This window comes from Falco punctatus (assembly GCF_963210335.1).
Source record: "Falco punctatus genome assembly, chromosome: 5".
Taxonomy (NCBI): domain Eukaryota; kingdom Metazoa; phylum Chordata; class Aves; order Falconiformes; family Falconidae; genus Falco; species Falco punctatus.
Window position 1 is genome coordinate 9445655 of NC_137584.1, and position 17152 is coordinate 9462806.

General features: G+C 40.4%; 1 protein-coding gene across 1 annotated transcript in view; it reads right to left on the reverse strand.

Moving 5' to 3' along the window:
• The window catches only part of SH3BGRL2 (SH3 domain binding glutamate rich protein like 2), a 48440-nt gene that overhangs the window by 14775 nt on the left and 16513 nt on the right, over nt 1-17152 (reverse strand). The window contains exon 2 of the mRNA XM_080388143.1: nt 9440-9625. Coding sequence (XP_080244269.1) covers nt 9440-9625 — 186 coding nt within the window. The remainder of the gene's footprint in view (nt 1-9439; nt 9626-17152) is intronic.

Genomic DNA, 17152 nt, shown 5'->3' on the forward strand with positions numbered 1-17152 from the left:
CCACAACACAGGACAATCTAAACATGACAGTTTTCAATTACCTAACCTTCTGATAAGATCTCTGCACAGGATTTTTAAAGAACTTATTCAATTGACTCTACAAAGCAACCTGTTACTCTTCTCCTAATGGCCAGATGTTTATTTCAGTAATCTCTTTAGTTGTAGGCTTCCAGAAACAAAGGCTTTAAATTAAAAGGGAGCAGATGTCAGCTACAGCTCTATTGTTGGGACAGTATGGGACAAACTCAGGCCAGTATGATGTTTGCTGTCCATTCAGTAACAGCGACAGGGACACATACATCAACAACGTAAGAACCGATACTCCTCACCTCTAAGACAGGGAGTCCAAGTGCAGAAAGGCTTCCCCCAGCCAAGCACTGAAGAGCTCAAACTGGCACAGCACCCACCTGGGGCAGGGGAATATTCAAGGGACTCAGTGGCAGTATCAGTAAGACTATGGATGATCAGGTGCCACCTCCCCCTTCTGTGCACCTTCTAGCTCATCATGTTATTTTACTAATGGTTCGGATAAGAATATTATCAAATCAGACCGTAACAGGAATTTGAGAAGAGGGAGGGATGGAAACGTCAGGGAGTTAACTATGGTAGTCATCCTTTTACATGAGATCGTGGCCAAAAGACATATATTGACTGTGCTGCACAGAAGCTCTGCATGCACATATTTTAACTTGGACATGTTTTAAGGTAGCTGTAACTTTACATGGGACATTACAACCACGTGTCGGTTGGTTTTCCTCTTAGAGCGTTTTACTCATACCAATATTAGGTGACATCTCAGAACACTAAATAAAATATAGATTTTCCCCTTCATTTTAGTAATTGGACACTGTCAGAATCATCCTTCAACACATTCTTTCTTTTCTGCAGTTCCTTCAGAGAAGAACAAAATCAGAAAGCTACTAAGAAAGAAAGCCACACTAATTGTAGTGGCACTGCAAGGTATCAACAGCATTCTTACTTAAAAATTTATTATAACTTTGCTGTATCTTCAAAGTGTTTCTCAGAAGATAATCTTAGTAGCATGATTACAAGCGGAGCAGCGGTGCACAGAATTAGCTATTTCATCCTGGTTCTTCACTGACAACAGCCATGGCCTTCTCTTAGATACTGTTCCAATACACTGCTACATGCATAATCTGTGCCCTCAAAGTATCACTGCCACTTAGTAAGCTTTCTTATCCTTTCCTCATATATCTCATACATCATGTAGGCTATACTTAAGTAGAACGGGCCCTTTAGAAAAGACTTTAACCAAAGCAGTCATGACAGCTTCAAGAATAAACCCCTTTTCTTCAAGAAAGTGTAGCACAATAGGAAGTTTCCATTCCATGCAAAGGAGAATTAGGATCCCAAAATTGTTAGTAATTATGTGACGCTTACTGATTATCAATGAGTGCTGCAGAACATCAATGTAAATATTAAAACTAAAAAGAAAAAACTTTGCAATATTTTCTACTATATCCTGTAAAGGTGACAATTTTAATTTTATACCAGTCATCTTTAAGTGTATTAAAATACCTAAACACATATTATACGTAACACATACGTATATACATATACATGCATATCCATAAATATATAAACACATATATTATTATTATATTTAGGAAATAGAGTCTGCACACAGAGTAAAATATCTCCAGAGTTGTATCAAATCTTGGACAGCTATCATCTTTACGTGGTGAGATAGTTCACAAAGTATCTGCTACTTCACTTTGAAAGAGCTATTGATAAAGTTTAGAACTCAGAGAGGAAAGAGTTCAAATAAAAACTGTGGTGCTCAACAGGAATGTACTCTCTCCACTACAGGGCAAACAGCAGCATTATAATACATTACTGGTACCAGTTCTAACCGTTCTGAGGATAAAATTATTGGATTATTTTATTTTTAGTCAGTTGCTGAGCTTCTATTTTTCAAGCCCTACCACTGGACAGGCTGGCTACTCCACACTTTTGCCTCTGGTACCACACTCCTCTGTATCAAGCATATATCACATGGAACTAGAGCTCTTTGCCTCAGGACACAGAAAAGCAGTGGAGAAGTGGATGGCAAAAGCACAGGCATAGCCTCTAAGTTATAACCGTACAGAGCTTGTGAATGGTCCAAACAGTATCTTGTCAACATGGAAAAAGACACATGGGCAGGGGTTGCCTTCCAGCACTAGCCCTGCCTTCTATATTCCTTGCTTGAGAAAAGGGCCTAATCAGGAAGATAAAACAGTGCTGTATCACTGACCTCAAGTCACTCACATACAGCCTGGGGTCTGTGGTGAGCCACAAACTACTCCAATACAACTGCAAAAGGTAATTAAGAATGATTTCAAACAAACAGCTTGAATTGGCCATACAGGAAACTCTACCTCTGATGGGAAAAATAATTAATCAAGAAAGTTTCAGCATCGTCAATCATTAACAGCTGTTATATGAACTCTGAGCAAATACACACTAACCTCTATCTAGCAAGATTATCATTCTTCTAAAAACAGACCTGGACCACCAAGACACTGAGTCGGGTAAGACACCTCCAAGGGTGCAGGGAACCAAATGTAGATTTGATGAACACCAAATAGCCTCACAACTGCCCTAGGTCCTGAAGTAAACACACTATAGCAGGCGTGCTAAGGTGAATTGTGCCACGTTGCTTGAGGATCTAGAGACAGAGCTCAAGCTCTCTGTATCTGTAGGCACAAGAACAATGACAAACTCCCCAGTGACAGGCCAGGGCAGAAACTCTGAGGTGGCCTCTAGCCAGTTTTCTTAAATCTTCTTTCCTATTCTTTCTCTTATCCGTGACTGAAAAGCCACCGATATAGTTACTGATTTGTCATTTTACACATATAAAAAAGGAAGAAAAAGAAATGTGTGTGACTCTTTCCAGGATCTTTAAAAAAACAGAACAGACTGATACTTAACAGTGCAAAGAAATCAGTGCCACAGTAATGGCCTGTGCGCTGAATAGTTTCTGGAGAACACTGCACCTCTTTCAGTGGCTTATTTTATTTCTTTCTTGTCTGTAGGCCTTCACTGTTTTGATGGAGCTGACACCCATATATTAAATTTCAGGGAAGGACAATAAATATCACGTATCTGTGTCTCTGCTGCTGCCCACTAGGCACTCTATCAGGACTTACTCTAACACTAAACCATATGAGCAGCTTCAAAAGAAAAGAAAAAAAAAAGTCAGCTTGATATGTAAATATTTTCTCTTCAGCTCAAACTCCCACCTGAAAACAGATTTCCTTTTTAATTTTGGTTGGCCTAAATTTCAGGCTGTCTCACATCAGTGGCAGATTTCCACATATAAAACTGTCACTGTTTCAAAGTGCTAACTTGTGCTTTGTAAGGTTAAAGTAAGAGTGCACTCACTGAGAAGTGGAGACTTCCAATCTTCTGAAAGATCCAGGAGTCACTTCTAGTCTAAGAAGAGTCACACATTAAATTGTGGAGATTTCAGAGAAAGCAGAAGAGGGAAGTGGTGAGGCACTGGCATAATTTCAGACACCACTTTTCCAGCATTTCTTGCTTTCTATTTTAAAAGCTTTCCATGTCTCCATGCAGTAGCCAGAACATGGCAGATCCTGTTTGGATACATGTACCTATGGCTCCTCACCGGCCATGTGAAGAAGTTAGAGCCCTAGCTGGTGGCTTCAAATTCCACTCTAGAAGCCACATGCCTAAAATTTAGGTGCTTGGCATCATGCTGTAGTCCCTTTGTGAATCTGGTCCTAATGCACCAACCTGCAGTGATCTCTCTCTGTTTGGATCTTCTATAGTCTGTGCAAAAAGGGTAACAGTAAGTAATAAGTATGCAAGGATAAGTAATTATTTGTTCATTCTTTTAACAGTGTTTTTAACCTGCAGGATACTTAACAGTTAGTACTATGTTGGTCCCTACCAGCAGTACTTTAGAAAAATCTAACTTACATGCAACATCACTGATCTGGCTGTGTAAAATAAATTCACAATGGGAGGCAGAGGATTTAGAAATTTTTCTGTAAGCTTGAAAGCAAAGGATTTAGTTAGTGAAAACTTAGAAAACAAACTGCAGTTTTCATCTTCATGTTTGTACTGGGTCCAGCTGTGATGGAGCTGACTTCCTTCACAGCAACCCCTATGGTGCTGCGTTTTGGATATGTGACTAGAACAGCCTTGACAACACAGCAATGATTTGGTTGCTTGCACAGCATCAGGGTCTTCTCTGTTTCTCATTCTGTTCCTCCCTGCTGCCCCCAGAGAGTAGGCTGAAAGGGCAAGAGGGACAGAGATTCCAATTAGCCAAAGGGATGTTCCACACCATATAACTTCATGCTCATATAAAACTGGGGAGTGTTTGTCTTCCAAGGTACCCATCGCTGGGAGACTGAGTGGGCCTAGGTCTGCTTTTGGGAGATGGTGAGTGACTGTGTTTGCATCGCTTGGGATTTTTTCCCTTTCCTTCACTTACTAAACTGTCTTTATCTCAACTCATGAGTTCACTTGCTTTTTCTCTTCCTATTTTCTTCACCTTCCTGCTAGGTGAGTAGGGGGGAGCAAGCAGCTGTGTGATTGCTGTCTGAGGTCAACCTACAACAGTTCTTTTTGGCTCCTGAACAGGGACTCAAAAAGGTTCAAGATAATGACAGATGTGATCAGAGTGTACTAGACTGAATTTACAGCTGGTTTACCTGTTTAGCTGTTACTTTGCAGGCTGTTACTTTGTGTTGCTGGTCACAATGTTGACTTGCCTGTTCTTGATCTCCTTTTGTCTTTTTCCTCAGTTGCTCTGTTGCTTGCTCCCTTCCTTCCTGTACATCAAACTCAAGAGCTTGTAAATGGCTGTTTTCAGCTTTTATTGTTTGCCCTGTTGTTTATCACTTTATTTTGCTTTGCCTGGGAGAGCCATGATAAAAGCACCGGCCTCAAGCCTAATTTGCTCTTTGGCCCCTGCACCGTTGCCATCCCAGTACTCTGGGAACCATCTCGTGGAGACAATGCTCTCCAGGAGCCATTCTGTAGGGAAAATGAAGAAGGGCATCTTCTACTCCAGGACAGAGGCTTCCACCCTTGTTCCAATGGCCCTTCAGTTTCTTGAACCTTCTAATGTAACCAGAATGTTGTACTGGTGTGTGCAGTGACACTGATTTTGGCTTTTCCTAATGTTAACTGATCAGTTGGGAATGCCACACAGGAATGTGCCCTGAGGCAACAGTTTCCTGGGTGGCAAGGTGTGTGGGAGAATTTGAGCAGGTGCCTAGAGCAGTTTTCACCTCCGATGGCTTGGGACTTCTCTCGTGAACATCCTGTTGAATTAGCAGAGCACTTGAGGGAAGGATGCCTTGCATATACCACAAAGCCACAACTTCCAGCGCTGTGCTGGGGCCAGGGGTAGACCTATGCCTATGCTCAAAGGAAGAAGAGGGTCTCTGGATCTCATGACACACAAAGAGACACTGTGAGGGTCTCTGGATCTGAGGACATAAAAATAGATACTGTGAGGGTCTTTGAACACGCACACAGACACTGTGCATAAATCAGAAGCCCAACCCCCAACTGCAACTGTTGTTCCTGCAGTCAAGAAGAAACCATGGGAGCATAGGTTGACCCAGTTAGTAAAGGAGAAAGAAGCTCCTCTTGAGGGAGAGCAGGAAGAAGACATCATGGACTGGCCAAAAGGCAGACATTTTGAAGCATCACCCAGGGAGGTGACCCATGCCAAAGAGGCCCCGCTGTATAATAAACTACTAGAAAATGAAAAACAATATGCTCTACTTGCTGATGGGTCCTGTCATATCATGGGAAAACATTGGAAGTGGAAAGCTGCTGTGTGGAGTTTCACAAGACAAGTCACAGAAACCGTCACAGGCAAAGGCAAATCGAGTCAGTTTACAGATGTGAAAGCCATCCAGCTGGCCCTAGACGTTGCCGAAAGAGAAAAGTGGCCAGTATCCTATCTTTATACTGACTCATGTATGGTGGCACATGCCCTGGGGGGGGTTCCTACAGCAACTGAAGCTGACATACTGGCAGCACAGAGATAAGCCCACCTGGGCTGCTGTGGCTGCTGTGTTATGGCAAAACATTGTTGCATAGGTAGAGAACCTTGCTGTAAAAGTATGTTACTTAGATATTCACATGCCCAAGAGTTATGCCACCAAAGAAAACGGAAACAAGGAGCAGACAGACCAGGCTGCCAGAACTGAAATGGCAAAGGTGGACCTGGACTGAAAACCTAACGGTGAGCTATGACACATCAGGACACCTAGGAAGAGATGCAATGTATAGACGGGCTTGTGATCAATGGGGTACCTGACCACTGAAGCCACTGAACAGGTTATCCCTATATGTGAAACATGAGCCACGATCAAACAAGTCAAGTGGGTAAAGCTTCTCTGCTGTGGGGAACAGTGGCTGGGAAAGACAGTGTGGGTTGCTCCTCCCCCAGGAAACGGCAAACCTGTTTGTGGGGTTCCTTTTGCTCAAGGGTGAGGGTGCACTTGGTGGGTAATGCAGGAGGATGAGGAAACCCAGTGTGTCCCTGAAGGAGACTTACCCTTGGGGGAAAATAATCCATTATTTGAGTTGTATGTCATAGCACAGCAGGAGCCACTAAAACTAACTGAGGATGAGCCTTATACGGAACCGAGCAAGACACAACTGGTTTCAATGCCCAACAACACAACACAACACCTCCTATTAAGGTTCTACTTGTCCTTTTTTTTGTTTTTGATCTTTTCCAAATTACCTCCACTTTAGTTTTCTTTATGCCAAGTGCATGAGCTCCCTCTTGGAACATTCACTAAGCATGAAGATTTCCTTACTCTTGCATAGCACTAACTAGAGCAAGATAACTGTAATAATTTCAGATTTACACTACTGTACATTAGAAGAGCAGGTTCATGTGTCTGATTTGTCTGAAATGTAGACTCTCTTCTTACACACTTGCAATGTTATAGCAATGTCACTAAGATGAAACAACATTGTAAAGTCATAAAAATATGTAAATTATCATAGCGTCAGTGCTATGACATAGCACTGGATTATGAGTAAAATGATTTGTGTTCTTGTGTGCTCACAGCTCTATCTTGTTTGCAGGAAATAAAAATGTTTCTTGCTGAGTACTTTATTTCAAAATCCATCGGCAGAACTTGTTACTGAAAAACTAGGTAATGCATCTCAGAAGACTGAGAAAAGGAGAAGATAGATTAATGATCATATTTGTGACTACATCGACTCAAAAATTACAAGGTCTTGCTCACACTTTGAAACACGGAGTTTGTCTGTTGGTAGCACAAGGATCCTTCCCCCTCTGGTACAAGATGTTTTGTGAACCAGTAAGCACTGACCACCTTTTTGTACCTTTCTCCCCCCTTACACCAGCTATCATGTTAAAATGGCTGACGGCAATCCATTTTGGATACTTACTGAAAATACTGAAGACAAACTTCTTCTATATTGCAGTTACATTCTGAAAAGTGATTATTTCAAATGGTAATGTCCTAGCCAGAAAAATCTGTTTTGAGATAATACCCTTGTATGCATTGCTATGGTTTTCTACTAAAGAGAAAATGGGCGGGGAAGAAAAAAAAACCAACTATTAATGCTTTACTAACGGAGAAAAACCAGCATGGCTATGAATATGACATTTCATCATGGCTTGTACACCATATGCTTGTGTACCTCTACAGAAATAACATGAACAAAATACAAAGTGTATCTATTTTGCTTTGTCTTGTCTAGCCCTCATAGGTTTAGAGGAAAAGCAATGAATCTGACCAGTTCGTATTTTAAGTAAGTAAATCTATATTGTCAGTAACAACGTATAAGCCAGAATAAGTACATAGGCAGTTTTCCTGGTGAGACTAGAACTGGCAGGCAAAATACCAGTGTTTTTTAATAGAGCAAATAGGATTAGAAATTGCCTGGACACAAATCAGGAATGATAAGCTACGATTTTCACCAATTAATTCACAGAAAACTTGGTGGGTATCATTTAAGTTATTTAAAAGCTTTTTTTTTTTTTTTTTTAAGTTATTTGTATCAAGATAAACTTACGAAAACAATGTGGAAATGACAATGAGAAACAAGATCTGCAATGTCTGCTGACTTCATCTAACTGTGATATTTTAACCCCCTTTCCAGCACTGACCCCGTCTCCTGCCTATTCTTTTGACCCACTCTATTACCTAAGAACTTCACCAACCAATACAGCAGGCTAACTGATGAATGTTGGAGATCCTGCACATGCTTCTTCCTTCAACCTGGAAAATAGCTTCTTTCAAAGCATGTTTGCTCTTTAAAGATGTTCATGCAGACAGTGAGGCCTAGTAATAGGATTAACTCTGCTCAGCCAAAACAGCTATCAGATGAGCAGACAGATTAATGAGATCATCTCACATGTTGCATGACATCCTCTTCCTTGCTAATTCCAAACAGAAATTTCTAAGACTAGATTAAAACATGCTATAAAGACAAGCTGAAAGGGTAAGAAACAACTGCTTCCAACACTCTATTTCCCAGGCAAACTAAAATCACACAGAACAATGTAAATGTTATTTGTAAGTGAGGGGCTACTTCACAAGTGACGGTCAAAATCCCTTCCAAGTCCCACATGTATTTCTTTGACATTTCTTATCTGGAAGTAGGCAGATACGAGTGAAAGTGCTGAGGTAAACAAGTAAGGCCAATACAAAGCATAGGGGAGGGGTGTTAAACACCTCACTTTAGGAAGCTAGTTAGCTGCTGCATCATACCCAGTCTGTTTGTTGCAGAGGATCCTACCGTAAGCTAAAAATCACACTCATTTCACAGGTTCTCAGCAGATCTGAAATGATCCATCAGCCAGATTTACCTTCATTACAGCACTGTTGAGGCTGGCAGAGACAAGTCTCAAGCTGCTTTACTTTGGGGAAAAATAAAACTATTCTACAATTCAAAGAGAAAACAGTTTTCATTTATCCCAGAGAGTCTGATCGCATAAAGGCTCTCTAAGCATAAATGAAACTTACACGACGACAGCAGCAGAGGAGCTTAATTACAAATGACAATGTAACTCAATCTAGCCAATGTTCTCATTTACTGTGCCAAAGATTTCTTTCTGAATCTTTATGCATAGACTAGACCCAAGTAGCAAGAAAACCATAAATCCCCAGCTTACAGTGGTCTCACAAGGGACTTTACCATGAAGAGGTTGTACATGAAGCATGTAACATTACAAATTCCTACATTTGTGGAGGGAGACCACTAGCTGAAGACAACCTTAGGATTTACAGATGAACAATCTGAATTTTCACTGTATGCTCATTACCTGATCCTATCATCCCAAACTGTCACCATTAATTCAGATTCTACTAGAGAAAGCTCAACAGCAAGTCCCAGCTTTTTAAATGGCCAACAGGGTATATTAATATATCATCCGTTGACAACTGTAACAGCTACTTACTCCACAGTACTGATCATCACTGAATATCTGTGGTGGCAGTGGATTGCCTTGTGCAGGCTGCCTATCCTCAGGAATATTTTTATACATCCATTGTCTTTTCTCCTCTGACATTGTGATATCCACTTCTTCAAACTCTATGCGATTGGCTTCCAGAAACCTCACCACATCTTGTTGCCTCTTCTTTATCTAGATGAAAGAAAGAAAAAAAAACCACCAATACTCAGAGCAAGTCTACCATAACCCAGACATGCTTACAAACCTGAAAACATTCCACTTTCATGGGATGGGAAGTCACAAACTCAGAAGGACAAAGGATAAAATATTTTTTTCAGGTTTAAGTTCATAAAAATTAAATACTGCTGTTTCTTTACAAGTTGGCAAAGGTTATACTTCTTCATCTCCTTTCCACCAAGCTGCCTCTTAAATTCAATTATGGGAATTTCAGCCTTTACCCTCTAAAGATGCTTTAAAAAAAAAATAACCTGCTTGGGACTCTTCAGAAGCTCAAGTTAAAAGAGGCAGCTGGTTTTCAAAGTCATTAGGGTCTGCATTTTTTAAGTACACAGGCACCTAGAAATGCAAGGTAAGCAACGTGGCAACTCTCAGAAGCATCTACTCCTGTAAGTGTTCATTGAGATAAACATGTCAGTACATCTGAAAGAAACCACCCCAGCTACACACATTTCTGTTTTCCTAGGCACCTACACATTTTTCAAATGCAGCTCAAAGTTCCCTGAGCAAGGCTTGTGGAATCTTTAATTAAGTGTCTGTCTGCATAATAGACGTTCCTAAAAATAAACATGATCTCATCTCTTGAAAATTAACTTCATTGCAAAGAAAAAAAAAATGCACGATGTTTGTACTAAATGTATGGGGTTTCTGCCCCTCAAAGAGATTATCATCTGTATACAAAAGCCTAACACAGGCAGAACACTGGCAGGTTTTAGCTCATTGTAGCTAAGATCAACCCTTAACAGCTATCTGGGCTTCAACCAGATACACTCAGGTGAAGACTACTTCTGCCTCGAATAGGGCTTTACATCAAGACAGCAACCTCTGAAATGAAAGTCTGTAGGGCCAAGGAAAGCTATCTGGGCTCATTCAACTAGGCCTGCTCTGCATTCTCTTCAGTCCATACTGTGCTTTTTACATCTACTTAATGAAATTAATTCTTTCAGAAAGGAACTATAAATTATATGCTGTATTTTTTACAGCTATCATCAACAGTGTTATTTGAACAAAAAAATTACAGCTTTAATAATTTTACAGTATTCCTGAAGTGTCAAATCCATGCAGTTGCTGACTGGCATAAAGCCCAGGTGGATGAATCATGCCTGTGGGTATCATATGACCTAGATACTATTTGGAAATCTCAGGATTTTTAAAGTGCATGTGCTAGTTGTTCTTGTCGCACAGCACAGTCTGTCTATCTAAATGCACCACAAAAGTACATAACTGTTGGAGGTAAGACTGATGGAATCATTGTTTTCTTGAAATAAGTAGGTAGCTATCCCAGGAAACAACAAAGGTAAAGCTTTTAAATGATTACTGTCTCTCTTAAGAAGTGGGCTGCATAATAAGCTTGTGTTTCAGTGCTTAACTCTTTTTCCTTTTCTTACATACACTGGTGGGGATTTTTAGGCATATGTGAAAGGATCACTTTTTCATACAGAAGGCAGCTCCTAAAATTGTGTGCAAATAACACATTACCAACATCAGCAAAATTACCACATCATCATCACTGCTGGTACCAAAGACAATGTGCCTTTTACTATCCCCCTAAAAACTGCAAAGACAATTCTATTGTCAGTGTAGAAGTGAAAGATGAAAATACTTTCCTCTATCTTTCACTAAAAAAAGCTACAAGAGAGGCCCAAAAGAGACAGATTGAAATTTTCTTAACATGAATAGTATTTGTTCAAACAGAAATGAGACATCTCAAATGATGTGTGGGATGGATTATTTCATTATAGTGGAGTATTGCTAAAACCAACATGAATTCCCTCCTGCACTGGTCAGAGCAACCAGCAAACCACAGAGTGCCTGGGCCAGCCTGCTCGGCCCAGAGGCCAAAGGGCATAATTTGGCCAGGTCTATTAAACCTGCAGCCTCTGAGACTGGATGCATAGAAACTGTACATTGGGAACGATCCATGGCATGCTGCAACACCTAAATCATGGCCACAAATTGTTGTGAGACTGTAAGTTAGCCTTGGCCAAAGCTGTCTGTGCTGGTACCATTCTACTATCAGTTTCATAGTACCAGAGCGCTCCGTTGCTCAGGCCCAGGCCACATACACATGTATCCACGTGTACCCATTTTCATCTGCTGCCTTCCAGAAGTCTGTACAATGGACACAAGTTTAACTGCAACTTAGATTTAATCAGATCCCTAATATTTTACTGTTCACGCCATGAGAATTCTCCCACAAACTCACATTTCCTAATGTCTCCTTTTTATTTTTATAAAACTAATTAAGATGTTGAAGAGAAATAAATTGTGGTGGGTTTTTTTTTAGTCAGAAGCCTTGCAATTCTCCACATGACATCTGCATGAATTAACAGCTGTGGATGTGCCAGCTGCATAAATTTAAACAAAATGCCCTGAAAATTTTTAGCCAAAAATGTAGCATCTTCACCTCCCCCAAGTGGTTTTGTTCAAGCCTGCAAACTGAAACTAGAGCATTAGTTACATTTGAAATCCTATTAAATTATGCCTTGTTGTTTAAGATGGATGTTCAGAGCATCTGCCACAACAGAAGCCAGCTGATTACTCCCCAAGAAAACCACAGGACCTTTGTCTTCCTCTACAACTGGATCTGTGTCGCAGGAGTGCGTCAGCCTCACAATCCTGCCGGCAGCTCTCATCTGTGGTTACCCTGAGCTCTAAAAACTTCCAGTATTCAACCAAATGAAACACTGAGCAAAGATAGCATGGGTCAAAGAGCAGTGTCAGTTCTCCCTTCCTCACTAGCCTATGCAGAGGATCTGAGCTCCTGTCAAGAGCTCATTGGAGAAAAATAATCCTTATTTGACAGACTATGCAGGTGGATACTTCAGACCTCTTTGTGAAACTTGGCCTTGTATCTTGCTACTTCTGAGGTTTCCAGAGTGTGGCACAACTGAAAGAAACCTGAAAAGAGTAGTTACATAATCAGAGGTACCATGTTCAGAAAAACTTGGTGTGTTGCTACTCATACGTATTTTGTGGGTAAGCATCCATATTCTTACAGGACAGACTGCTTCAGCAACAAAATATTTTGGTTTTAATACATTTCAGCACATTGGAAGACACTGCAAGATACACCATCAAAATATATATACATTGTGAAGTGTCAGAGGAAAATCTTTACATAATATGATTGCAATCTATCTTTAACGAGGTGAAGAAAAAACTGATAGAGCTAATAATCTACTACTATAATCTGATGCTTGTCTCCCATATCTTTAGCTGGGTGATTATTTTCTGAACATCATTTCTCTGGGTTTGGTTTTACTGTTAATCTGTACTTCTATTCACAAAAGGAAGACAGGAAAAAATCCCCAGAAACATCTCCATTTCATCCTGCTATTTAGAGCTGGTCGCCTTATTAGGATTAAAAAGCAGCAAAAATAGGATGTCCACTTTAATATACAAAATGCTAAAACGAGTTAATCAATTATTCAGTAGCCTGATTTATAAAGTCTATCATAGCTAAAGTATCTTGTCTTTGTGCCCTAGTTTTCATTTCTTTATACTGATTTGCAACAGGTAACAGGAGGATACACTTTCGGACTGCTTTGGAGAAATACTTCCAAGACATACTCAGGCCTGGCCAGGTGGGACCACCGGGATTATCTGTTCTGACCTTTAGCATCCCTGAATTAATTCCTCTTAGGAGTAAAGAGTTTCTTTAGGGTTTTTTTCCCCATAAACTCCATTCCTGAACTGATAATAACAGAGACTCTGCTAGTCTTTGTAAATTGTTCCCACAGTTAATTAACTGCCTTGACTTAAAATACTTGCTTGCATCTGTTCAGAATTCGCCTCACTTCCAGCTTTCAGCCACTTAACTGTTATATTTTTGGCTACACTGAAAATGGTTCTGTTACAAGATTTCTGTTTCTGATACAACTAATATAGTGAAGAAACAGATCTCCCAGCTAACCTGAACACCGATCTCCAGTAACAAGAGAAATACTATTGCTTGTTTAACAGCAGAATGACAAAATGAGGATGTTATGGTCATAAATCATGTCCAGACTGGAGCAGAAGTTTAGCAAAATCAGATCACATCATGTAGCTCGAATTCCCTGGAAGCCTCTCATGCCTTCCCGTGCCAGGTCACAATTTCCTTCCTTTTTCCCCTCTCTATGCTTCCTGTTTCAGAAGATTTTCTGTACTAGAATGGCTTGCCTACTGAAAGCTGTTGACCCAGAGGAGCATACCATGTGGCGTCTCCATTACTAAATTGCAACAGCATTTCATTATTCTATATTATTTTAACCAAGATATTCAATACGTTACAAAAATCTCACTAGTCAGGATTTATCTAACCCAGATAAGGTAAATGAACATAGGCAAGATGACTCAAGTAGCAGTATTAATAGGAACTGTGAAATAACCATGATTAAAGAGAACTTCTCTGTCTTATTTCATTAGCCCAGTTAATAGAAATGGGACAAAGCAGAAGCATTCCCAGTTTCAAGTCTTTTCACAGTGTCAGCAGGCATGTTGCTGTGTGTCTGGTGCCTGGACTGGTGATCTGCTCTGGACCCTAACCCCCACCTTCTAGAGATAAGGAATTCCCTGGGTTTCAGCCCTACCTGCAAGTGGAGGGAATGACAGCAGGTACCATTCACTGCATCATCTGGTGAGTGAGATGTACAGCACTGACTGTCCTACAGCTTCTTCATCCTGGAACTGAAGGGACCGAAAGCCTAACCTGAACTGTCTGCTCATTCCAGACAGATCGTGAGAACAAACAGCCTGCTTTCTAACACAAAATCCACCCAAAAATACTCAGACACTCATGGTGAGAAAAAGGCCTTATGATTAGTATCTTCTGATCTGGCTTGTCAGACCACACACACATTTTGGAAGTCAGTATTTCAAAAACCAAACCAGAATGCATACCTAAGTCCACCTCAAAGATTTGTTTCGCAGACTGGCATATGTCTACCTAGACCTGTGCCTCTAAAGAGGGAGGTGGTCCTGCTGGTTTCCTTCCTTCCCTTTCCATCTAGTTAATCTTTCCTGATGCCTGCCCTTACTCCAGAACTGCAGCAGCCACGTTATCCACTAGCTGACTCAGCTGAAAACTGAATGTACTGCATTTGGCAGGGGCACCTTTAGGGTGCAGTTTGACAATACAGCTATGACACCGTTCCACCCTCCTGCCAAGCAGCTCCTGCAGCCCTCCTTGCACAAGCATAATGCAGGAACCAACGGAACAAGAGGAACATCAATAATGTCAGCACCACAACCTCACCAGTTTAAATCAATAGCAAAACCACACTCTAAGAAAATGGCTCAGCAGAAACTGAACCATGATCAGCTACACATTATTTGAAATATGAACTGCATAAACAGCATTTGTGTTACATAAACACAAGCTCCAGCTCACTCCCACAGCTGAAAATATCAAACGGGAGCCTCTGCCTTTACAAGTCATGCAAACATAACCAAAGGGACTGTTGCAGTTTAAAATGCAGATGTAATACAGTTACTGCGGAAGATTACTAATCTTCGCTTCTCATACAGATGAGGCTTAACACATACTCCCAGATAATAAGGAGACACTACGCTCTAGCAAAGAAATGCAAGCCCTAACTACATCAAATGAACAGAACTCTAAAAAGTGTGAACTGCAAACCTACACATACCTTCCTCAGAAAAACACAGAGGAGGCAATGCCTCTTATAAACACACTAAGCAACATCTGCATTCTTTTCTTCTATTTCCACTGTTTCTGCTTTCATACGGAAACAAAGAAACAATCTCACACATTCCCAAGGCTGACATGAAAATCCTCATGGTCCTGTTACATTTGCAACCTGTAGCAACACAGACTTTCTGCCAAATTTCTCCTTCTTTGTGTGACTTAGGAAGGGAGATCACAACTGACCTCTAGCAATTTTTATTGCAGAGAGATGGCAGTGCTGTGACAGACTTTTACAAAGGTGCATGTAATTAATTCATTGTTCTTGGCACAGGAAAATACAATTCAGCTATGTACATAGGGAAAAAGGAGATGAGAAGCTGTAGTAAGGTGAAGGAGGGTAATAATGAAGAAATTTTTAAAATAAAAATTTAAAAAAAATCAGCATTGCATAACTATTCCCAAAGGTAAAGTGGCTACCTGCTGTAGCAAATACTGCATTACATGTGAGAGAAGGAAAATACAATCTTTTCAGAACAGACCTCCAAATAGCTAAAACCACCTTCTATGCTTCATCCTCAAGAAATTTTTTCATTATCCTAAAAACTGACCACGGAACTTTTCAATCTGAAAAGAAGTAGAACAGTCCCTGAACAGCAGCCACATGCGGCTTGTACTGCCCTGGTCTCCTGCTAGAAGCAATCTTCTTCTTGCATACAGAGACATAATTAAGGACACACCATATGAAATACTCTATTGAACTGGGAGGGCAATCTGTTCAGCTTTATGCAAAGTAAATTTGCAGGTCCCTGGGAGCTGCTGAGACACCTCTTAGCCTGGCAATCTGCACACCTTTACCTCTGCAATACATGTATTGTACCTTTGAAAGAGTCCAGTATTTAAGAAATGCAATTAAAATTTGAGCCAGGTTTGTTTTTTAAAAGACTGCTAATCACAAGCAGTCAGCAAAGGAAAAAATTCTTTTCATTTTTTATAAAGCTACAGAAGACAGTAAACTGTTCAATGCCCAATGCCTGCTAACCTCGTATTTTCCTTGTCAGATGTTACGTTATAATAAAATGCATTTAAATCTGTTTCTGTATATGTATGTCTATTACAAGCTGAAGGGAAAAGTTTCTTTTTTAGGATAGTTTGAAAGAAACCATTGTTCTCTGTGCAAGTAAGAAGGTAACCACTCAGAAACACGAAGGAGTTTTTAGCAAGTACAAATACATCTACCTGCACAAAACAAGAGATGGTAAGAGTTTGCTCAGGCTACTTGGTATTATTTCAAGTAAGCTTAAAGGGAAAAGGAGAGACAGAAATAAAACAAACAGAAAAAAGGGAAAGACCAAGAAAGGAAAAAGAGAAGGTTCTATGGAAATATCACCTATAGGCAGTGACATGCCGGCTGCCTTCAAGCTGCATGCAGCTGAGAAAGCCTCTAAAGTCACTCCCCAATCTAGTTCTTTTGATTTCTTCTGTATTTCAGGAAACAAGACTTGCCAATGCTGTACACAAATAAAGTGATTCTATCATCATTTTCTTCTTGCAGCAGGAACAATGTGTTCCTACAGCATCAAAAATCCACTTAGGTGCGAGTCTCTGATGGACTGGAGGAAACTATGAGACCCAAATCTTGGTTTATTACTTCCCATCAAAAGAGTAAGAATACAATTGAAGCTGGATCTATCTTCCAATTAATGATGTGAATGTGTATTCCGTTGCACCAATGTGAAACCAAAACAACAGAATTGCTTGTGGAAATAAAAAATGGCTAAAACAAAATGAAACCCGGAAGACTTTGCAACAGGAACTGAACCAGAACATGGAAGTCCCACTGAGTGTCCAGG